A 27,846-nucleotide genomic window follows, 5' to 3' on the forward strand; every position below is an offset into this window, starting at 1 on the left:
TACCACACTATTACTTTAACTTATATTAAACAAGTTGGGGCAACGACATCAGCAGAGAGAGGTTCACTGGTCGCTTTTGTATATGCGGGTAATGCCATTGGCAACACAATTCCTCCACTGTTTGCGTTCCCACACCACACATACATTATGCAGACCACTGTGTCAGAGATGGACCAGTAGGAAATACTGGTAGTGGAAATAAATCAGGATGGGTGCAAGAAACAGATTTCCTCATCTTTCTGAAGCACTTTGCAAACCACACCAAGGTATGATAAAAAGTAATGGAATTGCGATGCTGGTGAACAACTACATTTTTTCAGCTTCATTGTTATGTTCAAAATTGGTGCAAGAGTTGTAGGTTATAATGCCCACTGAGCCAATGAGGCCAAACTCAAGGAAGACCAACCAAAATGAATGAAATATTCAGTTGCAGAAATTTCCATTGTGGTATCGCAAGAAATAAGTGGTTATATAAATATATGAGTATACATAATAGTTATTATTCATAGATACCTACATCCTAAGTTCCTGTTATTCTTCTGAAAGAAACAGAATGAGTGTGTTACAATGGTAATGCCAATGGTAATGCCAGGAGAGGCAGTATTAGTTCTGTGTTACATTAATGTGTAAGGAAGTGGGAGAAGTGTGTGTCCTGTAGGAGGCAGTAGAAAATGGATGCTCATGTTCTGTACATGCCCTGAAAGAAAGGTTCAGTAAACCAGTGCAACGATACTCCGGTGTAAGGCTCAATTATTGTATTTTTATTTTCTGAAGATGCAACATCCATAATTTCCCTTTTTTGGGGGGTTGGAATATGTTCAAAAGCTAGATTTCTGCATTCTGTCACACACACACATAGCTACATAAATGGCTCTAAGTGCATTCATGTGTTGAATAAACAAAGATTACATGTTAATGTTTTGTTAGTACCCTTATTTCATTGTGTTACATTTTACCCCAGGATATGTTACAACTAACCCAGACTGGGTTAATTGTAACATTTCACTCTTTGTGTTTGAGGCCATACCAGGCAATGGGTAATTGTGCTGCAGAGAAAATAGCTGCACTATTTAATAGCAGAGACATGTAAATACTTTGCATTACATTTTGAATCCACTACCTTAAAAGAGCTTCAATATACAGACAGAAATGTCAAAAATGTTACAACTATCCCCGGTCTCCCCTACTTGACTCCCTGGTATAACTCTCAAACACATAGCTTAAAGCAGATAACTCATAGACAACTGGAGAGGAAGAGCTGGAGAGGAAATGGGCAAATTTAGAGCAAATATAGAAGATCATCCTTTAGCCTAGAGAATCAGTTTGCTGCTTTATAAGAAAGAACTCCGTAAAGCTAGAAAAATCTTACTATTCATCATTAATTGAAGAAAATAAGAACAACCCTAGGTTTCTCTTCAGCACTGTAGCCAGGCTGACAAAAAGTCAGAGCACTGTTGAGCCAACTCTTTAATGTTAACTAGTAATGACTTCATTAACTTCTTCACAAATAAAATTTTAACCATTAGAGAAAAAATTACCCATAATCATCTCACAGATGTAATATTATCTGCAGCTACTGTCAGCACCACTGACATTCATTTAGAGTCTTTTTCTCCAAATGATCTTTCTGAGTTAATTTCAGTAATTACTTCCTCCAAACTATCAACATGTCTTTTAGACACCATTCCTACAAGACTGCTCAAAGAAGTCCTGCCATTAATTAATGCTTCAAGCTATCTCTAATAATCAGCTACATACCAAGGGCTTTCAAGCTGGCTGTAGTTAAACCGTTGCTTAAAAGGCCATGTCTTGACCCAGTGGTCAATCTTCATTTGTTTCATATCAAAAATTCTTGAAAGAGTAGCTGTCAAAGATCTCATAGATCATCTGCAGAGGAATGGCTTATTTGAAGAGTTTCAGTCAAGTTTCAGAGCCCATCACAGCACAGAAACAGCTTTAGTGAAGGTTACAAATGATCTTCTTATGGCCTCTGACAGTGGACTCATCTCTGTCCTGCTAGACCTCAGTGCAGCTTTCAATACTGTTGACCATAATATACTATTAGAACGATTAGAGCACGCTGTAAGTATTACAGGTACTGCTCTGCAGTTGTTTGTATCATATCTATCTAACAGACTCCTCTTCACACACTGAGGTTAATTATGGAGTTCCACAGGGTTCAGTGCTAGGACCAATTCTACTTACATTATACATGCTTCCCTTAGGCAGTATCGTCAGAAGGCATAGCATACTGTACATTTTCACTGCTAGGAATGTCTTAAAGACATAAAGACCTGGATGGCCGCTAACTTTTTGCTCCTTAATTCAGATAAAGCTAAGGTTATTGTACTCGGCCCTGAAAATCTTAGAAACATGGTATCTAACCTGATTCTTACTTTGGATGGCATTACCTTGGCATCCAGTAACACTGTGAGTGACCTTGGAGTCATTTTTGACCAGGACATTCAATGCACATATTAAACAAATATGTAGGACTGCTTTTTTCCATTTGCGCAACATCTCTAAAATGAGAAATATCCTGTCTGAGAGTGATGCTGAAAAACTAGTTCATGCATTTATTACTTCTAGGCTGCACTACTGTAATTCATTATTATCACAATGTCCTAAAATCTCTCAAAAAAGCCTTCAGTTTATCCAAAATGCTGCAGCAAGAGTACTGACAGGGACTAGAAAGAGAGAGCATATTTCTCCTATATTGGCTTCCCTTCATTGGCTTCCTGTTAAATCCAGAATTGAATTCAAAATCCTGCTCCTCACACACAGGCCCCATCCTATCTTAATGACCTTATAGTACCATATGACCCCATTAGAGCACTTCACTCTTGCACTGCAGGCTTACTTGTTGTTCCTGGAGTATTTAAAAGTAGAATGGGAGGGACAGCCTTCAGTTTTCAGGCCCCTCTTCTGTGGAACCGGCTTCCAGTTTGCAATCTCTGCATCGAATCATACTTATTAATCTCTGCCTCTCTTCCACAGCATGTCCTTTATCCCGCCTTCCTTCTCTAACCCCAACCGGTCGCAGCAGATGGCCCCACCCCTCCCTGAGCCTGGTTCTGCCAGAGGTTTCTTCCTGTTAAAAGGGAGTTTTTCCTTCCCACTGTTGCCAAAATGCTTGCTCATGGGAAGTCATATGATTTTTGAGTGTTTCTCTGTACGTATTATTGTAGGGTACCTACCTTACAATATAAAGCACCTTGAGGCGACTGTTGTTGTGATTTGGTGCTGTATAAATAAAACTGAATTGAATTGAATTGAATTATACTCACCTCAGCTGATCATCCTAATCATTAGGATGCTACTTCATATAATATAATATATAAAGCATCATAAAAAGAAGTTTACATATGCAGTAATGATCACTGATTCATTATTGACTGAGCTGTGGATTATCCTCTGATATTACTAATAATTGGAGTGGGGGATAATTGAGAATATATGATGGTGATAATATCTAAATCACCCAGCACCTAAGAAATGAATGTAAGAGAGAGGAAAAGGAGAAAAGGAAAAAATAAATACTAGGATATGTGACTTGCTATAACTATTGGCCCAGTTTACATATTATGGTGGTTATATACTTCCTGTCCACTTTTTTAGTTATACCTGTTGCAAATATCTAATCAGCCGCTCAGCGCATTTAGGTATGTAGGTCAAGACAACCTGCCGAAGTTCAAACTAAGTATCAGAATGCGGGACGTATTTCAGAAACTGTTGATCTACTGGGATTTTCCTGCACAATCTCTAAGGTTTATCAGAGATATAAAATATTGGTGAACAGCAGTTCTCGATGAGAAAATACCCTGTTGATGTCAGAGGTCAGAGGAGAATGGCCAGATTGCTTCATGGTATCCTTATACAATACAATACTTTATTGTATTACATTATACTATAGTTTACACCCTAGATGGAGGCATTCTTTATGTTAAAGTTAAGATCCATGATGGGAGTTTTAAGTCTGTTTTCCCTCACTGTATAAAAGGAAGCTTGGATACTGTGTAAAGTGAGCGAGGGAGAAGCAGGTCAGTTCCATTCCATTTATCATTTATGGCATGCAGCCAGAGTGTAAAGTTCACAGATGAGCCATGTTGTAGAAGCATTTGAGCTCTTTGAATGATGTTTACTTTTCCTTTTGAGGATGTACACCACTGCAGACTTCATGGTAAAAACAGAAGACAAGCGTGCCTGAGGTGGACTCAAGTGCTGAGCTCAGCTCATTCAAGTGTGCTTGAAATTCAGTGAAAAACAAAGCTTCATGAATAAAGAGCTTTAAAAATGTTCCTGGCTTCACTCTGAAGCTCACTACATGCTAATTTTTCAATTCCTTCTTTATCAGTACCTGCTGAGGACATGAAGTACCTTTGTCTTTGTGAGTCTCCAGTGTATACAAAACATTTACACTGTTATTTGCGGCCCGTGTTATATTACATTACCAAATGTTATCCAGTTATGGTTTTGTCTGCACTTTTTTTTCTTTCATTTTGTTCTAACGTAAAGAAATACTCACAGTGAGAATGACAAAAAAATAGAGACAAAACACATCCACAAACAAGCAAAATCATTCTACACAACACAAAATAACTTTACACAAAGGAAAAGGAGCAGAAAGACACACAAACCCTGAAACTGTTTATATTAGTCCAACACATGCCTCATATGAGCACCACTGTGTGTATTTTTATACTGAATGTTGTCAGTGTTTACTCAGCTCTGTATATTTAATAAGCTCTGATAAGAAAAACACAGGCTTCATCCAAGGTACACATGCATTATCAGACTCAATGAGCACTCAAAGATCAAATTCTGTGGTGACAATAGAAATTTACATTATAATAAGTGACACTGCTTACATGATGATATAAAGTGCATTTACTCAAATACAATACTTAATATAAGAGGGTATTTCTACGTTGTGCTACTTTGTACTTTTTATCTTCTTATAATGATGATCCAGTGATACAATGTATTATTATTATAATACAAATAATGACTTTATCTGTCTGTCTGTCTGGAGGTGAAGTGTGATTCTCAAGTGAAAGTGAAAAAATTCTTTCAGCACTATGGAAAACAGCTCATTCAAAACAAATCAATTTCCAGGCTCTTGTGTAGCACCACTTTACATGTATTAAATCTGAATTTATTAAACACTGGCTGCACATGCCAGACACATGCCTGATTAAATGCTTTAGATTCATTGACTGCAGGTTTAAAACCACATAAATATGCCTGAAAGAGCAATAAAATGCAAATATCAATTAAAATCAGAAAACTGTGACGTGAGTGAAAATATATGTGTAAGAAAACATATCAACTTAATTTTTATATGCGAAGGTTAACAATGAATGAATAATTTAGGGATCAGATATACACATGCTGAGTGATGATACATTAGTGTTGAATGCAATTTTCTGTCAGGCTGGAGTACTTTCTGTTTTGTTGGTGAATTGGCATAATCTCATCTACTTTTTAGAGTAACTAGTACTGTAAAAAAGTCTGGAGCCACCCTCCTTCAAGGAGCATTCTAGTAATTTTTAAGAATAAAAAAGTGACTGGAATCAAGAATAAGCCAATTTTGTCTGAACATAACAGAAAACTAAGCAAAACACATAATTTCTTTCCATTTCTTTAGTTAAATCTATGAAAAATGTCAAACAGACAAATAATTACCAGACCTGAAAAGTATATAAAAGAGATAAACAGCATCTGAAAGTCATACCCTTAAGAAATAGGAAAGACCTGACATGGGAACTGATTTGCAAATCTGGACCTCGAGTCTACTTTTTATTGAAGCCTCAACAGAAACAGTCCCAGTCAAAGGGTGGCTGTCTAGAAGCCACCTTAAAGGAAGGGAAATGGGCTGGGCAACAACTGGACTGAAAATCAGTGGCAACAGGTCTTATGAAGTGATAAATCAAACAATGCTGGTTCAAATCAACTGATAGGTCAGGAGAGAGGTGCAATAGTGAGTTTTTACACCCAGCTGTAAAATACAGATTGAAACTCTGTCATCGTTTGGGCTGGACTGATAACATCTGAAGCGGGTGCCAGTGCTGTGGATCTTGACAAAAATGATAGAAATCAACCATCTGTTTGAGTTTGTCTCACTGTACAGAACCATCTGGAGAACATCTGGCTTAATTTTTCAGCATGACAATGATCTCAAACACGCCGCAAATGCAGTAAAAGCATACCTCAATAGAAAAACACTATCAGTCATGGATTGGTATCCTCAGAAATCGAACCTCAACATTACTGAAGCAGTGTGGGATCACCTTGACAGAGAACAGAATAAAAGACAGCCAAAGAAGAAGAAGCTTTAGATGTCCTTCGAGAAGCCTGGAGAACGATTGCTGACGACTGCTTAAAGAAATGAAAAGAAAGTTTGTCTAAGAGAGTTCAGGCTGTGGTGAAGAAAAATGTTGTTGACTTTGGAGATTATAAGAATTGTACATACTCTGTTTTGTCATTTATGTTTGCACATTTCATTAAATCACTGCTCCTGTTTCCCTTTTTTCCTAGCAATATATAAAGACAAGTTATTCATTATGTAAATAAACCAACCCCAACTCCAACTCCAATCCTTTGACCGGTTTAAATGAGTCAAAGTTCAACAGGATGCGCCAAAAATCTGATGTCAGTATTACAAACAGCAGTTTCCCTTTAAAATGATCAGACATACCTGTTGTGTTTCTGAAGACTTCGCCATTTTGGGTTGGGAGTGTTTTTTTCAGTATTCTCCGATATTTTACAGAGCAAAGACTAAACTGACTAACCAAAAGAAAGAGGAGACTATAGCAAAGTTTTCTTTATTTAAAAAGTTATTAAGCAGTGCAATTGCAATCTGTAGTACAAATTCAAGGCGCAGTATTTCCAGGAACACAGGTAACAACAGGCAAAGGCAAAAATACAAAGTGAACCTGAGCTGCAGAGTAGTAGAGAAGTATGGAGGCTGAAGGCTGCTTGGTTGCTGTTCTAAAATTTTTGAATAACAAAAAAATAAAATACAAAATCTGTCCTTGGCACCAGTGTGAGTCCAGTTACATCATTGAAATACAAAGTAAGACAAATTAAAAAACAAACAAACAAATAAAATATGATATGCATGTACAAAAACACAAATATTAAATCCACTTTTTCCTCAGGATTCATTACTGACGTTTTTCAGTGATGTTATTTCAGTGAGATGAGCCTGACTTGCTGTGGTTGGAGCTGTAACAGTTAGCATCTCCTGCGCAGCTGCAGGACAGTTTTAATGCACAGGCTGGCAGCGCTGTGCTGGGTCCAGGCTGGAGACCCTGTCACACTATGAGTGAGTCCCTGCTCAGTGCAGTGCTCTGTTAGGGAAACATACCAAGAGCAACATATTAGGAACTTCACTTTCATGCTCATGCAGGGTTAGCACAGCCTGGGGACAGAGCTTTGTAACCATACACAGAAATCATGCAATACTGCAGTGGTTGCCACCTTGCTCATAGAGGAAGAAAGACTTTGGGATATTTAGAAAGCCAGAAAGCCTGTGTGTAATGGTTGCATGCTAGGCTGTGTTATAGAGGAATAATGTGCTTTCATTCATTATCAAAAATTAGGTTAGAAAAGCCACTGCTACATAAAGTCGTGTAGAAACAACACAAAATGATTTAGTGTTGACACCACAAATCTAAAATCCACAATACATATTATGTACATAACACTGAGAGACATTATTAAAGATATATAAAAGATATTAAAGGACAAGGCAGATGTTTTTTTCTCTATATTTCTTACTGTCAACAAATCTCATGTAAAGCTCAAACCAGCAGTGTTAGTTTACGCACACAGTGCTTCTGTAAACGTTGAAACCAGCTTTAGCAGATTTTGGGAAAGCATAGCTTATAACATTTATCGGCTATTTTGTTTTATAAACCAGCTCAAAAGCTTGTTAACACAAATATATAATCACAGGGAAGCAACTCACTGATTTAAATGACTTTAAACATTGCGTGATAGTGTTTCTTGCTTTAACCTAATAGGAAGGTAACAGTAACTCATATAATGTTTGGTTACAACCAAGGTATGCAGAAGAGCCTTTCTGAAAACACTACACGTTGAACCTTGAAGCAGATCAACTGCAACAGCCACTCTTGTCAGCTAAGAACAGGAAACTGAGGCTACAAGTCACACGTGCTCACTAAAATTGGACGGAGAAAACGTTGTCTTGAATGATGAATCTTCATTTCTGATGCGACATTCAGATGGCAGAGATGGAATTTGTTGTAAACATAAAAAGACAGATCTATCCTGGTTTATATCAACAGTTCAGGACATGGTGATGGTGCAGTGGTGTGGGGAAAGTTTTCTTGGCACACTTGAAGAGCATTATTTAAATGCTACAGTCTACCTGACTGTGTATTGTTGCTGACCATGTCCATCTTTTTATGGCCACTTTGCACATCTTTTGATGGGTGCTTCAGAAGTGTATAGTGGAATATTGTTTTTAAATTTATATAAGAGATAAACAGCTGAATGCTTATTTATACAGCAGTCAGCCTTGAAGTTACATAATAGGTCAACCGGACAGTTGTTTCCAACCATGTGATAAAAGCAAGTGAGTTGCTCCCTTTTAGCTCAGTTTTGGTCTCCACCAAGTCTTGTAGGGATATACTTGGTTGTCTGTTTCATAACTGCTCCACTTACTATGAAAGAAAGTGTGCTAACTCTACTGCTTTAGTACTGAACATATAACAGTATGTGTGTGGACTATAAAATAATAAGAGTGATCTGAAAAACAATAAAACATTGACCTGATTGCAGAGCTGTGGGCTACTACAAAGCTACTGCTAATTAATTGGGGGTTTGTCCATGAATCCGTTTCAGTACGGAATAACCTGGAAACAAACAATAGGTCCCAACTCGACTCCAATTATATCGATATATAAAGTTCACCTGGAAACATTTTTACTTACTATTTTTTTTCATAGCATCATGATGATGAATGTGGGATTAAGTCAGGATGAACGATAGTTTTTAAACTACATAAACCTTTTGAGGACATTAATTGACAGAAAGGAATAATTCATGACTTGATTACACAGACAGTTGTTTCTAGACTGACACATTGCTGGTTTTATGCTTTTTACAGTATTTGCTGACAGTAAGACGAAAATAGGATATCACCAGATTTGTCCTGCAACAGTTTACAGGATTTCAAGGCTCTTTTTCCTGAAGAACAGAAGAGGAAGTCCTTGTTCCTGCTATAAGTAACTCACCAGATTTCTGCTCCTTTCTCTCTCCTCTCTGCCCCCTTGCAGTGTGTGGGACATTCCCTGGTTGGGGCGGGTGTAAGAGAAGGGCTTCATGGCTGCCTCTGTGGTCCTGTACCTCTCTGATCTGGGAGGTTCTGCTGTGCGGTACCGCTCTGTAGTTTGGTCAGCCCTGCGGTATCTCTCAGCCTCGAGCTCAGAGTACGGAGGCAAAGAGTCCTCATCTTCTGGGCGGTTGCTAGGTGAACGGCTGTAATAACTATCGCTGCCCTTTCCTCTGGAGCTGCCTTTAGAGGGAGTGTCACTGTCCTCGTCCATCCTCCCAGCACCTCTGTCCCTTCCCCGGCCCCTCGTTTTACTCTCAAGCATGCTGTTGAGCAAGGTGTCATCATAGGCTCTGCTTTGGGGCAGTCGAGACGGGCGATCACTGTCCCACGTGTCCCTTCTCTTTTGCAGTACTGGTGACGGGCTGCGGCGCCCCCAGCCATCATGTTCATTTCTATAGGAGCGCCTGGGAGGGCTGTAATCCCGCTCATAAGGCCGGTCTGATGGCGCACCCCGACGTCCATGTGCGCTATAAGACCGAGCGAATTCCTCCAGCTCATCCAGAGAGCCCGTGCGCCCTCTTCTGCCCAACGTCTTTCTCTGCAGGTTCTCCGATCGGCAGTTCCACCTACAGCGAGAAGCAGCCCACGCTATACATGTTAATAACAGAACAAACAAAACTGGAGAAAACATTTATCTCACCAAGCAGCAACCTCCAGGGCTGACAAATGAAGCCAATTTAGAAAACCCTTGTAGACTCCCATGTTAGCTACTTTTAGCTGATCCCTTATTCTCAATGGGTCACTACAGCGGGATGCTCTGCACGTTTGACAGAGGAATTTGTGTCTCCTCCCAGGATCAAACCAGGGATCTTTCATTTGTTGGGCAAAAGTGTAAACCACTACACTAAAAGCCATTACTGCAGACAATGTTTACATCCTGGTTTAATTTTGCTTTTTAACAGCTCTTTCAACAATTTTTTAAAATGGTAATTACCTGTATTAACGTTCTATTCATGAACAGTTTTGGTGAGAGAAAATAGTCGTAGAGTAACACGTCACTTTCAGGAGGTTTACATTTGGACTGCTTTTACTTACAAAGGGGGAAAAAACGTGCAGCCACGTTTGCTGCAGGTGATGCAGTGAAGTACATTGAATAGTGGATCAATTATAATTTATTGTTTCTACTGGCAAAATTACATTCCTTAGCAATAATTTGTGGTTGACAAAAAAGTATTTCAGCCATTTTTTATGGTGTTATTGTGTTTTGCCTATGAATATCTTTGGATTCACTTTGTTTCAAGCAACATAAAGACGTCACCGTGACACATCTACTGTCAAATGTTTTCTGGCATTAAACAGTAAACACAACAACCTGATAGAAACTCTTCAGAGGGAAGCATCTCTCCACCTTACCTGCGGTCCAGTTCATCATCTGAGTGGTTAATTCTGTCTTGTCTGAGTCTTCGGCTTTGTGTAGGTGGAGCTGCTCTCCGCACCGACAGGTCATCGAGGTCTGCGATAGGTGGAAGTGCTTTCATCTGGACCGCCTGAAAGGTGTTTCTGAAGTCTGTAGTCCCTCCATCATGAAGCGAGCTGAGCTCTGATATGCTCCTGGCTGCTGGGACAGACACATCACTAACATGATATTTGCTGTTTATACTAATAAAGTCATTTTGAATGAACAGCGGGTGGTATAAAGGTATGAATGCATTCAAGGAAGAATAGGATCAGACGATGTTTTTTATTTTTCTAATTAAAAAAAGAATCATTAGGGAACAAATTAATTAACATTAATATGACAAATGCACGATCTGTCTTTGTTATTACTATTATTATTATTATGAACACAGGAACTGCAGTGTATCCCAGACATTCCACAGTGATGCCATTAATGCTCCATACATGTGCTCATATTTCCAGCCTCTATGTGGGATTCAGCTGATCTATTTTGTACAATTGTGAAAAATAATCTACACCTTTAGATTATTAAGGTTATAAATTTCAGGACAATGTAAAAAAAACTAATCTGGTCCTTCTCAGGTTCTAAAATTACCTCAGATGAACAACAACACGTGACATATTACACTGTATTGTTATTTATTTAGCAAAAAACTAACCCATAAAGCAGAGCAGTTTGTGAGAAAAATATGTACACCCTTACTGCCTCCGTAGTCATTAACAGTGCATCGTTCCACCGTGAGAAAGATTATTTACAAATTTAATCTTCCCAAGTGGCCTTTCCAGCAAATTCACCCTAATTTCACACTGCTCAGACCCTCTCGCTCTACAGGCCCCAGTCAGCATGTTAAACGTTGGAAGTCCAGACTGTAGAATTAGAAACAGACTGAACAAGTATGACATGCTTGGAAGGGCTGCCAGGTACAAGCATCTTCTCTCTAAAAGCAATATTCTTGTGGAAAGGTTTGGAAAATTGCTTCTAAATAAACCTCTAGACTTTTAGAACAATGTTCTTTGTACACATGATGCCATGGTACTGGGACTTTACCCAGCCTTTTTTTATTCTTTCCTTTATAATGATGATTTAAGTTCAAGTTTATACAGATTTAGTCTTGAGTTTTATTCATTTATGTTTATGTTTACTTGTATTTCCAGGTTTTGCTTTCTTATCTTTGAAACTCATCTTGCGTGTTTGTCTCATCGCTGTGTCTTGCGTGTGAGTCTGTTTGTGTCATTTGTGTTTACGTCACCCTCGCTCAATGTGTGTCTCGCTCCCTCTGTTCCCTGTACCTAGTCAGTCTGCGTCATAGTGTGTGTTTCTCGTACTTCCTGTTTTACTTTGATAGTCTCCAGTATTGTCTGCAACATGTTTTGTCCCCTGTCTCGTCAATTAGATTAGGTCCAGCTGTGTTCCCCAGGTGTTTCCTCTTCGCCCTGATTCCCTCTTGTGTGTATATATTGTCTGTGTCTCCCTCTGTCCAGTGTTGTGATCTCCCTTAATGCTGTGTGTTCTGCCTGTCAGTTTAGTTTCTAGTTTCTCCCAGTTTGGTTTCATGTCCTTTGTATTTCCAGCAATAGAGCTGAGTTTTGAGCTCAGTCCTGCTTGAGAGTCTGCATTTTGGCTTTTCAATCCTGCCTGCCTCATACAGCCTTTATGACAGATGGAACCAAAGCGGAGTTGTCTGGCTTTAAAGCGTCACGTTTGGAGAAAAGCAAATCAACATATATCAGCACAAACACCTCATAGCAGCTGTGAAGCACTCTGGTGGAGAGGTGGTGATTTTTCACTTGGTTGCAGTGACAATGATGGGAATATTACAAAGGAAATTCTACACAGACAGGCTTTTTTTTTTTTTTTTGGCTTTAGCTGAGTCGACAAAACCTAAATCCCACGTTGGAGATAACAGGTATCATGATGGTGGATTTCTCTGTAATGCCTCTGTGTGCACTCCCTTAAAAAGGGGCGTTTCACAGATCATAAAACTCACTCCTACACAAAACAATCCCTGTGAGTGTCACTTACTCCAGACAGAGACATTATCAGATAATAATGACTACTCAACTCATCTGTTAAGTACGGCTTAACAAATTACATATTTCCCCAGAAGAGTCTTTATTCCACTTGAACCATGCAGCAAAATAAAAGAATCCGTTAAAATGACAATTTTAAGCCAAAACTCTGAACATAACCTGGTTCTAACCAGACTATATGTTCAGTATACGTTACCATGGTGATTTAGCAAGGTAGAAAAAGAGACACAGACAACTCTGACTTGACAAAGCTGAGAAAAGAAGATGTGCTTCACATATTTTCACATGACTGTGTGTTTTCAAACTCATGAAAAAGCATGACTCCACAAGTTAACCTTGCAATTTGTGAATGAGAAAAAAGGGACAGATGTTGTTTTTTTCAAATATGAAAGGATTAGACGGCAACTAGTAAGATTTAATTCCCACAAACCATGCACATAAAGCACATACATACATATAAACGCACACACTGCCACACAGATTAAAGAAACTAGCCTAATCTGTGCAGGCTTACATTTGAATGCTGCCATCTTGCTGCGCGGAAACTGAGCCAGCTCCTTCTCTATGTAGTACAGAACTTTTATTGAGTCCTGGGTTGGACTGGCTTTGAGCTGGTAACCACTGCGCACTGTGAATGTCAACACACACACACACACACACACACACACACACACACACACACACACACACCTATAGATAGATTGAGAAAAACAAAACCATGCAAGGACGCACACAAACACTCTTGAGTGTGCAAAGTATACGAGACAAAACAACCTTACGTGTTAATAACAGATTAAATTCAAAAAAAGGAAAAAGAGAAGAACATTTCTTCAGACATTTCAGACATTCAGACTTTTCACTGTAGAGACAAGGATGATGGATGAAATGAAGGTTAGTCGTGTCAGTGTTTGATGAAGAGAAAAAGGCAGCTGTCACTGACGTTTCTATGTAAGACTATAAATAACGTTAATTACACCACTTGTTCAAATAGTCCTCAGAGAAGGTTTTAGAGCTCAAAAGCAGTGATAAAGAAGAGTGAATACTGAGCTCATCAATATTGTTTTTGCCTCTCCAAAAGCGTTAAAAACAGTTATTGAACTTTCAACACTAGAACCGCTGATCCCAGTCATTTTGACCCCATCCTCCAACAGTACCAGCAAAGAAGTCATTTCCAAAGAAATCAGTTAAGTTGTTCATTTTCATCTATTTTTTGAATAATAATAATAATAATAATAATAATAATAATAATAATAATAATAATAATAATAGCAGTAAGATTTGACAAAGTATTTAATCGGTTTTGGGGTTTTAATAATTTTGATTATTTTATTACAAATCACAAAGGTGAAATTAGAATTTCCATCAATAAACTATGAGCACAATAAACAACACGTAACTACCATATGCAAATATTAAATATATTTTGCATACAGGCGGCCTATAACTTATTTTGAAATTTTACCTGTAAAATTACAAAATAATTCTCATCTTTCAGGAACCATTTGAATTCTTCCTCTACTACTCACCTCCAGACAGGTTATTCTCCACTGAGGGGATCGAGTTGATCTTTGTGTCCGTGTAAGAGGAAGAGGCCACAGGGACCACAGTAGGTATACCAGGAATGTAATAGGGATACACAGGGACCTGAGCAGCAGGCTGTCTGCTCTTTGCCATCTTCCCCGCTTCATACACTGCATAAACAACACACTTTCATTGTTGATGTTAAAGAATGGGGATATTCAATTAAAAAAAGGACATTCATTTTTTTTAAAGAGGATGCAGGACAGTCATTGGGTTGTTTGTGTTACTCACGGTGTCGTGGGCAGCAGCAGGTGTCAGGGCAGCAGCAGCAGCGGACGTAGCAGCAGCAGGAGTGAGGACAGCACTGGCACCAGCAGATCCCCAACAACAGCAGGAGCAAGATGCTGCCCAGGACTACAGATCCCACAAACGCCCATTCTGATTTACATACATACAAAAAAAAAAAAGGTAACAGTCAATGATTAAACACTCTGAACAGTGATTTAACATCACTACACCAAAGTGAGAAGTTCAACCAGTGGAGGTCAGCAAAACCAAGATTTTCACATAACAGTCATATCTAGTGGTAACTAGATGCAACTGAAATATGGCCACAACCATTAAAATAAGTCAGACTGGGCCAAACTCAAAAGGATTTGTGCAGTTTGTGACAAAAGCTCAATATCACTAACGTTACGTTAAAGAAAAAAAATGAAGCTGAGTGAAGAAATTCAGCCAAAGGGCTGAAAATTGTTCTCCGAAGTTCACAGTCTTTTTTGAAATGTCTTTGTTTATTTCAGATCTCAGCATTTGAATTGCTGAAATGTTATAACTGACAAAGATTTTGGACAAAAAAATAAACCCAGTCTCTGTTTTTTCTATTAAAAAAAGCTGATGTTTGGCGCTCTCCTCCACTGATGTACCCGGACAACAGACCCCTACAAACAGGAAACTTTAGGGGATATCAAAGGAAATCAGAGTTACTTTTATCCGTTCTCACATCTTTGAACCATCCAAACCATAACAACAGACTTCCTCAGGGTGTGCCAAGAGTCAAAATCCACTCACTAACAACACATTTCCCCTGTGAAATTTGAAATCATAACTGGAGGTAAACAATAACAACTACAACTCTGTGAATTTGGCTTCATGTAGCTTCACTAACTGTGTTCATATCGGGCGTAGAAGCTCCAGCTACAAGGCTGTCATGTTTATTCAGTCAAATTTCTAACAAGTGAATGTACATTTGTTAGTCAAAGAGAGTTTTATCTGGTCAGTTGGAATTAGAAACATCAGGAGGCAATAGAAAAGCTGGAAAATGCCAGGCAGAGAGACAGACATGCAGCGTAGGGACCGTACCTGGCATAATCTCCAAATCAAACTCAGGGAGTAGATCTTGCTGCTCACCTGTCCTGCCTGCAGAGAGAGGGAGAGGACAGGTGAAGGCCGGCAGAGGAAGCGGGAAGCGGGAGTCAAAAGGTCAGGCAAATTAGCAAATTTGGCAGAAGGCAGATGATTAATGGTCATGCACTATTTGGGGAATGAAAGTTTAAGTATGAAAAAATGGGTCTGCATCTAGAAAATATCAAACTTATCAATGAAGACGTTTGTTGTTGACCATGCTGTCTGTGACAAACTGAAATGTCTATTAGATGGACTCCCGTGACATGTGGTTCACATGTTCACATCCCAAAAGTTTGACCCTTTTTGATCTGGAGGTCCATTTACTTCCCATTTGTACCACCAGGATGTTTTATATAGATAATAACTAGGGGTGCAACAATACATGTATCTGTATTGAACCGTTCGATACAGTGCTTTCGGTACGCATATGTATTGAACGATACAAAATTTTAAATTTATTTGGTCAACTTTTCTTCTGACGATGCCGTCTGTGTTGAGGGCTCAGTGGATCTGCGTTCAAGCGCAGATCCACTGAGCGCCACCCATATGCATTCACTCAAGTTAGCATGGCAACTGCCTCAACTCTACTGTATGAATGTGAGAGTGAATGAATATTGGTATTGTAAAGCGCTTTGGGTGCCTTGAAAAGCGCTATATAAATCCAATCCGTTATTATTATTATTACCCGAAATTGAACCTCCTCCACCGTCATTCAGATCTGGAGTTTGGAACTATTTTGGTTTTCATGTGAAGAATGACCCTACTTAAGCACATCGTGGACAAAAGTACAACAGTGTGTCGGATGTGCCACGCAATGCTCAATTAAATTGGTGGGAACACAACGAATATGACTGCACATTTACGCCGACATCACGCTAGTGCAAAGACAAGTGGAAGCAGACAAAAACAACAACAAGCACGCATGCTGCAAACCTTACCCGACTCAATTAGACAGCTGTTAGAACATGAAAGAGATAGAGAGGGCAATCGCTACTTTTATTGCTGTCGACAAAATAGCTTTTATTTTGGAAAGAGCCATATATCTGTAATAAACTCTCGTTTCCACATATGAGCGATTTCTCCATCAGATACATTTTTTTTTGTTATTTTGTTGTTTCAGCAACATTTAATTTAAAAACTGTACTTTTGAATTAAAAGAAATATTTATAATTTTAATAACTTGACATGAAAAATTTTTTTGTATCGAAAAAATATCGAACCGTGACACCAAAGTATCGAAACGAACTGAACCGTGAATTTTGTGTATCGTTGCACCCCTAATAATAACATAAAATTCATTGTTCCCAGAGATCCCTCTCTGATCTCTTGAACTACAATATGACCCACGTGCCAGACAGCAAGAGGTAGACTAACAAAAAGCAAGCCTTTATTAGCTGCTGGCAAATTAATAGGTATAGTTGAACTGAGACTAAAGGAAACACAAAATAGAAAGGGCCACAAGGAGGCTAAGCTAAGAGAAACTCCCAAACACCAACACAGAGTCTAAAAGGTGATTATAGCAAATACAAAGGAAGACAGGACTATTTATACACTGGGGGCTGATTGGAACAAGACAGGGGTAAAGACAATCAGGATAATCACAAAGGAGCCAGTAAAACCTGACATGAAAGAAAACCAACCTTCAAAGAAATCAGGAAAAAACACAAGAGACAATTACACTGCAACACAAAAACTAACACTAACAAGATGTCAGATGAAAGGGAGCACAGGAGGGCAAAGGCACTAACCAGAAAGATGAGACAGAGGGAGCAACAGATAGGGATCCCAAAAGGTTGATTCTCTTCATCTGCACAATAACAGTAAATTTGCACAATAACTGAAACAAGGCCCAGTTATTGTGCAAATGTACTGTTTATAAGGTTGGGGAAACCTGAAGTCAGCTGAGACGGAAGAAGTCACTTGGATGAGTGAGGAAACGTTTCTCCCACTGAAAACGCTACGTCCAGATGAACAGAATCAACCTTTTGGGATTTACTTACCTGGATGATTGAGCATGCATCAAGACAACAGATAGGGAAACACAGAGGGAACTAAACACACAAAAAAGCTAAATAAAATAAAGTAAAACTTAAAAAAACTATTAAAGCCTTTTTCTTTGATGCCATGCACAGTCGACGTGTCTCAGCATTAACATTAAAACTGCACACTGTTAACTGAATGCTGTTAATCATTTTACATGCATGCAGACACCCAAACACATGCAAGCAACTGAGACGTGAGAGGCAACAGACAGGGAGGTTTGGAAACTGGGACACTGATGGCACCAGGACAACAATTTACCGCGCAAGCTCGTCAAAACAAGGTCATGCAAGTCGCGCTGCTGTGAAACAATGTGCCTGTTGTGCTCAATATGTATGACATAAAGGTCAAAATCAGAACAAAAATTCAAGGAAATTACTCGCTGAATACAGAAAGGGATCAGCAACAGGTGTGCAGGAGTCAGCTACGGATGTTTTTAATGTGCTTATTATGAGGTCTGAAAACCCTGATTACAGTAAAGACTGGTTACTGTCTGACATGGCAACACTGGTAGACTAAACAACCCCTGGTACTGAGGCTGCAGAGTGTGCTGAGTAAGCGCTTATTAAGGAGTGGGGAAAAAAACAGCCTTGCTACCTTGGCCCTGCCTCACTTGACTGCATACCATCCGTAACCTGAGAGAGCTGAGGAGCTGTGCAGCTCCGAGAGGGAGGGGAGGTCGACGAGTAAGAAATGGACAGTGTTGGGGAGTAACGGAATACATGTACCGCCGTTACGTATTTAAAATACAAAATATGAGTAACTGTATTCCGTTACAGTTACCGTTTAAAAGGGTGGTATTCAGAATACAGTTACTTTGTTGAAATAAATGGATTACACTGCAGTACTTTCCTGTTTCATATTGTCGCGGGTCAGGACTGTTTGGGTTTTGTTTGACAGCTACGTTCTTTTGTTCCAGGCGGCAGCGTTACGGTTGCCATGGTTACAGGGCGACGCTCTCTCTCTCTCTCTGCGACTGTGTGTTTCTTGGGTGAGAGAGCGCATTTTCGTTGTTGTTGTGCTAAGCTAACAGGCAGAATGCTACAAGAATGTAGCATCATGGGCAGTGTAGTCCGTGTTGCAGGGAGAATGGACTGCCATACACGTTATGGGTCTGTGAGCGCAAGGAGGGAAAAAAAGGGGAGTGGAAAGGTACGAGTTGTTATCGAGGAAAAACGGGAGCTGGAAGCATGTAAATATAATAATAACCACTGCAGCCAAGAAGAGTGCCTGACGAGCCCAGTTGTAAGTAAGCTATTAAGACTCGACTGTACACCGTGTTCGTGTTTTCCTCCGAAAACAATAAGTTCCGTTGGAGCAGTCTTTCAACGCCTCTCTCTGTCTCTCGCAAGAAAAATTGACCCACACAACAAAGTAAAGCTATTTTTCGGCTACCAGCCGACAGGGACCCCGCCGTATTAGTCAGAGGTCCCTTTACTACAGTTCGGAGTCGTGGACCTTCAGTAATAGTAATAAATCACACAGCAATAGTACATTCACGTTGTTGTAAAAAGCATGATAATATATTAAGTAATCCAAAGTATTCAGAATACGTTACTGTCATTGAGTAACGTAACGGAATACGTTACAGAATACATTTTGGGGCATGTATTCTGTATTCTGTAATGGAATACGTTTTAAAAGTAACCTTCCCAACACTGGAAATGGAGGAGTGCATGAGAAGATTTTGCAAGGCAAAAGGGAGGGAAGGGGAGTGAGTGTGAAAGAGAACTGAGTAAATGTTATCAGCGTTCAAGGTGCTGGTGAGCAAAAGAACACGCAAAGAATGTTTTTTTGATCATGTGCTTTCATATTTGAACTGTAGCCTAAATATGGAGTTAGAGCCAAGCAGCAGTTTTGTAGTAACGCTGGTGAAGAAAGTTGAATATAAGTACCAGAAACTTTTAAAAACAACCAGTTTGGCACAGAAAAAGTTTTACACACTTTCTAATTCTAACTTCAAAATTACAACATGCACAAGCTAAGAAGTTCAGCACTAAAGCCAAATGAGTCTTGTTATTCTCACACGTTTAAGCCCCTTCTTCTCTCCTGGGAGAAGACTGTAATCAGATTAGTGCTAAACTAAAGAGGGCTACATGAATAAGCAGACTTCATAAGCATCAGGCTGGCCTAACATAAAGGGAGAAAAGTAACTAACAGATCACACCATCAGTTATTTTTTTAAGTGTTTTAGTCGTATTTATTTCATATCACAAGCAAAACAAACAACCAAGTAGACTTTTTGATCCTGGAAGTGCAGCGCAACAGCAACATCGAAGCAGTATGCTGTGTTCCTGTATAAGTCAGAAGTTGGAATTCCAAAGTTACCAGTCGGAATTTGAATCTGGAACACCTCCTCACCTCAGAAAGTCGGAGCAGTCCCATCAACCCTGAGCTAACAATCCTGTTTTCCCTGGCTTTTTCTGGAACTTGCTAACTCAGGAGTGACATCACTCCCGACTTCCTGTATTCCAGTTCCAAGGTATCTGGAATGTTGCTTCAGATATATTCATTCACACAGTCAGGGTTCATAGGCAACAGACCAAAGAAACCAATCCTATCAACCAGGAAGAGTTGGCTAATCTCTCTGATGTCACAGTTGGGAAGTTTATCCAACAAAAGAAGGATGCTATTATTAGTTGTTCGATAATATCCTCATATCTACATGTGCATGTCTACATGTGCACGACTTCTACTGCCATCATCTGCTCTATGTTTCACTCTGTGTGTTTGCCTTTTAGCTCCTTGTGTGTGATGGTGAAACAGACACATGCAGAGCAAAGGAGCAGAGAGACCGGACGAGTGAAGTTAACATTACTGTTACTATAAGCAGTAAAAGTGAGCGCTAATTCATCTGAATGATTTGTGTTGGCAGTTAGCACTTAGCTGTTGTCCCATGAGCACAACCTACTGTGGATTTTTTAAAGGGCTTTGAACGCTCCACCAAAACAGCAGCCTCCAGATATTTTGGCACTGTGTGTGAGAACTACTAAGTAAAGCTTGAAAAAGTAAAGGGATAGGAAGGGGAGGGACAGCAGGAAAGGGGAGGGATTAATTTACATATCCCACACTGTACATGCTAATTGAGGCAAAAGGCTCAGCTTTTGCTGATATGAAGGGAATATTTTCATCTAACTGTATTGAATACATCAATGCTTGGAGGGGGACCGTTAACAAGCTCTTGTTTGGTCTGAAAATACATATTACCAAGTTCAACATCTTATAGTCTGGGTTAAACAAAAAGACAATCTTACGTAGTGAAAATGCTACTTCAAGATTTACAGTAAGTCATGACTCTCTGATCTTAGTGCTGAAGTGTTGGCAGTTTAGTGAAGATTTGGGAGGTATGTATAATGATTAACCAGTGATACTCCCCAATGAGCAAACGCCACACAGACAAACACGCTCGCTGTTGTTCAGCTGAAGCTCCCCTGCAGTCTTTGAGCCTCCTGACATACTGTGTAACTGACCTGAGATGTAACGGCTCCACAGCGGCTCTCTAAAGCGTGCGACCGGCTAAAGAATAGAGTCCGTTACAGAGGATCGAGGGCATGTAAAGAGGGAAACACCATTTAGCTGTTTCCATGGAAACCGTAGTAAGGGCACTCGGGAATGCAGCACAATTAAGAGACCACTTCTAAAACCTTTACCAACAACGCGCAGGAAAAAACTCCCAAACAAACAAATAGAAAAATATAGGTTAACTTTCTCGCATGCTTACCAAGCACCAGTAATTCCACCTGATCCTCGTTCTTCCCCTCCAGATCATCAGCGATCACAACTTTGCAGAAATACACCCCGCTGTCGCCCCACTGCAGCTCCCCAATACGCAGGTCTGCTTCTGCACAGATTACAAAACAAGGACAAAGATTATATTTCTACATATTTACAAATATTAATATGTCAAATGGCACAACGTGTTCACAAAGCAAACTTTTTAATGCTGCATTTTTAAAATTCAAGCGGAATCATTTAACACTGACGCCACCCAATAAGACTGTGGCCCAAAATTTGAGGACTATGAACTGGAACTCTTTTAAGATCGATGACATGCTATTGATTGTTCAGTGGGAAGTGAGAGTATTTTCCCAGTTATGCTTGTCTCTTTGTTAGAATTATAAATCAAAAAGTCTGAATTCATCTAAAGATCCAAAATCTGTAATTCACGTTTGGACTCAATACTGAAAAAGGGGAGGGAGAATGTCATGTCTTGACAAAAACATGTTCAGTTGAAATGCGAGGAAATGTAAGTCATGTTCTTAACAAAACACCACAAACTATCTGGATGTGAAGAAAATTTGTTAAGGGTCCCGAAGTCAGTTGTTTGTTTTTAATGTCAGTAATGAAAAAAATACTGCCAAACATAAAGAAAGTCATTATCGGCCTACATGTATTTCCTTTGGCCTTTATTGTTATTGGATTTTGTGACAACAGGAGGCCGTTGTTGACACATTTAAATGGCAGACGTGTTTTGTCCTGATAAGAAGCCCACATATGAATGGGCGCGAGGGCGGGGGCCTCTGTGTGGTACCGCCATTCTTGTAGGACTGGAGCAGAAGAGATTTATTTATAAAAAACCCCGTCAGCTCTGACTCATGTGTGACGATCAAACAGTCTTTCACCTTATTTCACTGAGGATAAAAGTGGCGACATTACTGTTTATGATGCTGATGTCTCTGCCTTTGTAGTGCTCAGCCAGCGTCATGGAGGCTCCCTGGGACGATGCCACTACCCGAACTGTGCGGGTGTTGTCAGAGCACTCCAGGTGGGACTTGGGTCCCAGCGCTGAGGTCTTGATGCCCAGGGTCTCCGAAAGGGAGAAGGACTCCTGCATGTGGTCTCGACAGTAGGACTTGTACCACCACTGCACCACCGGGAGCTGGACGGAGGACGTCTGGTACTGACACGAGAGGACCACGGACTGGAAGAGGATTGCATACTGCTTTTCCTTCTGCACTGAGACATGCACACTGTCACACACGCACACTGATGGACACATACAAGCAAAAAGAATAAAGCACAGGTGCTTTTGTTAATCTACTAAAAATGGACATATCAGTTCAGTTTGACTATTAAGTCATGCAAATGGTAAATATGCACGATGCTAACTTAAGCAAGTCAGTTCCACCTATTCTGCAGAATGAAATACAGAGTTTACAGACTCATTTTTTAGTCCAACCAATATAAGCGCCAGATCTGAAAACACACTACAAGCATTAAAATCCGTCCCATTTAAACAAAATTAAACCTTTAACATATTTGTTAATCAATAAATTATGTAACAACAATGAGAGGAGCCAATATGTTTAATGTCAGAACTGATTTGCATCAATTTTACTTGGTTAGTAAGTCAAAGATCTGATTAGGCTTTACACCACTACTTAGTTGCGATTTTATTATTAACTTTTTAACTACAGCTAAACTACAGTCTTTAACAAAACTTACCTTTAAATCTTAATGAGCTATATTAGACAGCTTTACTGTCCACTACTTGGTCATTTTGAAGGCTGCAGCTTTGTTGGTGTTAAATGATAATGTGACCTTTGTGTTATTGGGGGTGGGGTCACTCTGCCCCCCTCAACTGACTTCTTTCTAGTCAGTTATTGCAGCTCAAGCTCAAGTTAATTATTCTCTGAACAGTCTCTGCTTTGGCAGCAATCTCAGTAAGTAGTACAGCTAAGGGTGCTGATTTTGGAGTGCATGGGTCTATGCAAGTGAAACTTTGGGAAGTGTCTTTGGAACGATCAGCACGTGAAGCTAGTTTGCTTGTAATCATGGATACTAGATCATGAAGAAGATGTGAGTGGGAGTGCAAATGGTCTGTCTCTGTGCTAGTCCTGTGATAAACTGGCAATTGCACCCCTCGCCCCATTGGAGCTGGGATAGGGTCCCACCCTCTTGTAAGCCTTAATTGGCTGAAAAAGATGGATGGATGGATGAATCATGATGAATAATGAATTAGCTTATCTATCCTTAAACTGTGTAGCCTGTCTAGGTTTTCAGAGGATGAGTTTATTGCCTCCTGTAGCACTCTTTTAAATACACATATAATGCATCTTACTGTGAATTTCAGTTTATAACCTGTGTTTTGTGGACACTGCACGTCAGCTGCCTGTCCATTTCACATGCTCTGAAGCCGACTCTGTAATAATTTGCTCTCTGTCATCAAACTTCAGGTGAAGGAAAAGACTGCATAACTAGCGGAAGGTGATAAACTAGCAGGTGAGTCTAGATAAGAAAAGTTTGAAAACAGTAAAATGATGAAAGTGGCAACTTTATGAGCAGAGCAGCAGCTGCATCTCATCTTTATCTGTACAGATGACTGATGATGACTCTGTACTTCAGAGAAACTGTCATTATCATCATATCAAAACCAAAAGAAAGACAGGAGGAGAGATTAAGTGTGTGGGGGTCCGCTATTGTTCGGTGCTGGGGTCAGGAAGGTTAAATTCCAGTGTGCGTGGGGGGCTGGGGAGATCTAGGGAGAGGCAGGGGGTTGTCATCATAGAAGGAGGGGGGTGGAGCAGTCTGATGGGGATTTTCTGGTAGTCATATTAGCTCTAGGTGGGGCAGGAACTCAACTCTAAACATGCCCCAGAAGACAGGAAATCAAAACAAAACCAAGTCCTCCAGCCTGCATCTCCCAGGGTCAGTAAGAGGAGAATACACACTGTGTTTAGACATTTATCTCAAATGAGCACCTCTACAGCATTCTTCTGAAAAGACATCAAGTTTCCCTATTTCCAGGCAACAGTTAGGACTGCGAATAACTATTCTTCCCCCAGAAGGGAGACCCAAGGTAGAGGAATGTCATCACTGCTGGGCTTTTATTTGTCTGTCTGTATGTCAGCGGGATTACGCAAAAACTACCAGGCTTAATTCCAGAAAAATTGGTGAGGTGGAGGAAAGAAAGAGCTCATTGCATTTGGGTGTGGATCTACACCACATTCTTTGAAAAGGATGTGTTATCCGAGTAATTGATTTTGTCTGTGAATCCCAGGAAAAGGGTTATAAAGTCAAGCTGCTGTGTTTTCTTTTTTTCTGACATGTCCAACAATCCAAAACTCAAAGAAATTCAATTAAGAATAAGAAGTAGTTGCTTTCAGTTGCTGCCTTGTTAATAAGGAGTTGCCACATATTTGATCTGGCACATTTCTTTTACACCAGATGCCTTTCCTTACACAATCCCAGAGGGATTTGGGTCACGGGATCTTTCAATTGTTGAGTAAATGTGTAAACGACTACACCATGAAGTAGGGCTGCACGATTAATCGTTAGAAAATCGCGATCTCGATTCATACTTAAAAAAAAAAAGAAAAAAAAGACGACGACCACGATTGTACCGCATTTTGATCCGGGATGTAATCTGCATGAAAACAAGCGCTCACTCTTCCTGCTCAACAAATGACAAGGGCGGAGCCTTATACCACGTGATACAGAAGCTGTGCCGTGTGATGCTAAAATTAGCAGGGAAAAAACAACAGAGAACAAGTCAGGGATGACGAGAAAGTAACAGGAGAAAATCCGTCCCGGTCAACCACCCAAACATCAATAACGGGAACCTTATACAGCGCTTCCCTATACACGTCGAACTCCCGCAGGCACAAAGAAATTACGGAGGCTATTACTTATGACCTGACCAAAGATATGGCTCCCATCAACACTGTGCAAAACGAGGGATTTAGGAAAATGATCAACACCCTAGACAAACGCTACACAGTGCCGTCCCGCAACTATTTTTCTATTGTTGCACTACCTGCTCTATACACGCAGTGTCGAGCAACGGTGGAGACGGAATTTCAAGCAGTACAACATTTTGCGGCAACAACAAAACGTGAGACATTTGTTGTTTTTATGTTTATTTATTGTTTTTTTGTTCAGTCTCAACTGTTACGAAGTTGATGTGCAGTTAATAAGTGCAATAAATATTTATACTGGAAAAGAAAATCGTGAGAGAATCGTGATCTCAATTCTAAGCCAAAAAATCGTGATTCTCATTTTATGCAAAATCGTGCAGCCCTACCATGAAGCCAGAAAAATATTGGTATATAAGCAGCAAATCTTTCCATTTAGAAGCTTAAACCAGAATGAATAAATCAACAGAAAAAAAAATCAACAATAATTTTAATAACTAATTTATTAGTTAGTCATAAATTTTCCTGGTTTTCTCCAAATGCACTAACATGGAGCTAAAAATAAACTGAAACAAAGAGTTACGGATATGACACTGATTACATCTTAGTCAACTTCCTCATTAAATGACTAATCAGCATGCTGAAGCTTTGTCAGCTTTGTGTTTTTAACATTAAGTTGAGGCCAGCTGGTCGACGTCATCAGCTTACTTCTTCCTCTGATACACTTTAACTGCACAAACAGGAGGAAGGGTCACCAAGCTCCTAAATTCCTGCCACAGAAAGCTGTGGTCTTCCCTGTATTTCTTTTTTTCATGGACCAGTCCATTGTTAGGGCTTCCCCTCTCCTGTCCCACTTGAGCAACTGAGAGGGGGAGGAGGTCACAGACTCCCAGCCAATGGGAGTGTCAGGCCTTCCTCCAGCTGGATGTGAACAAACCAATTAAGCACAAGAGATTTAAATCAAACCGTTAGCCCATGAACTGGAATTCATGAATATCATGAGTTTGAGGTGAGAGGAGTGAGGACTGCTGTAACTGCTGACATGCATCATGATTACACCTGTTAACCAATGTTTACTGTCTGCCGTGACTCACTGTAGGTTAATGACTGGGTTTCAGAGGCAGCAGACAGTCACACCCTCACCACCTGCATACAGTGGAAAGGCCTCAACACATAAAGGAACATAAAGGCCTCAATTAAAGATTAGATGCCAGTTTAAACCGGGGTGAGCACAGTATGTGGTCGCAAATGTTTCCCAGGTCAAAGCCCTGCTCTTGGAAGCAGCACGTTTCCTGAGCAGTCAGACTTTTCCTCTCCAAAGCTGTCACATTTCCTGCCTTTACTTTGCAATACATTCCTTCACATTGACTCATTAGCCCAACAAAAAGTGATAAGGATGAATATAGCCACTGCAGTTTCACAAAACACTCACAATGTTCACAACAAGTGACGTGAAGAGCGCATTCTTCACAGATGCACCATCATCAGTACATTTCCAGCCTTCCTGTTTTTTTGGTACCCTTAAATATACACACTTATACATATAAATTATATAGTGGCCTTATATTTACATTTTGTATAACTAATCGGTCTGACTAATAAAGTGATAGTGAAACAGATCACTTGTGTTATTCTATAACTCAGATGAGTTTCTTAATATAAATAACAAAGACATGCATCATTTTCTTGTATTTTAGATTCCGAAAACAAACAGAAGTGCCTTTTTTCAAGCACATCTACCTGAAAATAGCTAAAATACATGTAGTATTTATTATTGTACTCCAAAAAAGTACTTTTATAAAAAACACCACAGCACAAAGAAGTGCCTGTAATAGCAAAGCTATAACCCACAAATCAGTAAAACATCTTAGGACCACAACATACGATCGAAACAGCATTAAATACCAGAAAATAATTACTTGGGTTGCTCTATAAATGTTAATGGAGCAAACCATCGCTGTAACTGAGAATCTATTTCTCTTTATTCACTCAAATAAAACAAAAAGAAGCCTTTACTGAGTCCCGTGTAGCCCCTGGGTCTGGGATAAGCACCGAGTTTACATGGGATCAACCTGCTGCGCTTTAGCCGTAAAGAAAACACATTTTAACGTTTTACTTTAGAAGGTAAGACCTACCTGAGGCTCCCAAAAAAATAGCCAGCCGGTAAACGTTCATTATATTGTCCGTTTTTATACTAACGAGTAGTTTAACCGTTTGTTGGTCATGTCGTTTTCCGCTAACTGCGTCTGCTGCCGACCGGACTCGGACTGCGTCTAACGGGACTGTACCACTTCTCAGGGAGGTGAGGCTCAGCACAAACACTGCACCGCTCTCAGACAACTTCAGTCTAAAATTTCGGCACAAAAACAGCGTATGTCATAAGTGTCTCGGTTGCAGGATAATTTTGGCTCCTGCATTAGGTTGATTAGAAGTGTCTGCAGGGGCGATTCTAGG

The 27,846-nt window shown here is 39.9% G+C and overlaps 1 protein-coding gene across 5 annotated transcripts; it reads right to left on the minus strand.

Moving 5' to 3' along the window:
- Positions 1-6,808: 6,808 nt before the first annotated feature.
- On the minus strand, positions 6,809-27,745 carry ildr2b (immunoglobulin like domain containing receptor 2b). 5 transcript variants are annotated; one of them, XM_085249620.1, is made up of 10 exons: positions 27,528-27,745; positions 22,415-22,744; positions 21,480-21,599; positions 15,674-15,730; positions 14,606-14,752; positions 14,320-14,484; positions 13,308-13,421; positions 10,718-10,922; positions 9,264-9,930; positions 6,809-7,352 (listed from the first exon to the last, which is right to left on the minus strand). In XM_085249620.1, exons 1-10 carry the CDS (start codon positions 27,565-27,567, stop codon positions 7,317-7,319), a joined length of 1,881 nt encoding a protein of 626 aa, XP_085105746.1. In that variant the 5' UTR covers positions 27,568-27,745; the 3' UTR covers positions 6,809-7,316. The 5 variants fall into 5 exon arrangements, with proteins under 5 accessions (XP_085105746.1, XP_085105742.1, XP_085105743.1 ...); XM_085249616.1 differs by having other exon boundaries at positions 10,718-10,919; positions 27,528-27,705; XM_085249617.1 differs by lacking the exon at positions 15,674-15,730 and having other exon boundaries at positions 27,528-27,706.
- Between the last annotated feature and the right edge of the window lie 101 nt (positions 27,746-27,846).

Source organism: Mchenga conophoros, linkage group LG16 (genome assembly GCF_057382185.1).
Source record: "Mchenga conophoros isolate Kocher_MC1m ecotype Shallow Benthic linkage group LG16, M_conophoros_male_GT1.1, whole genome shotgun sequence".
Lineage (NCBI taxonomy): Eukaryota > Metazoa > Chordata > Actinopteri > Cichliformes > Cichlidae > Mchenga > Mchenga conophoros.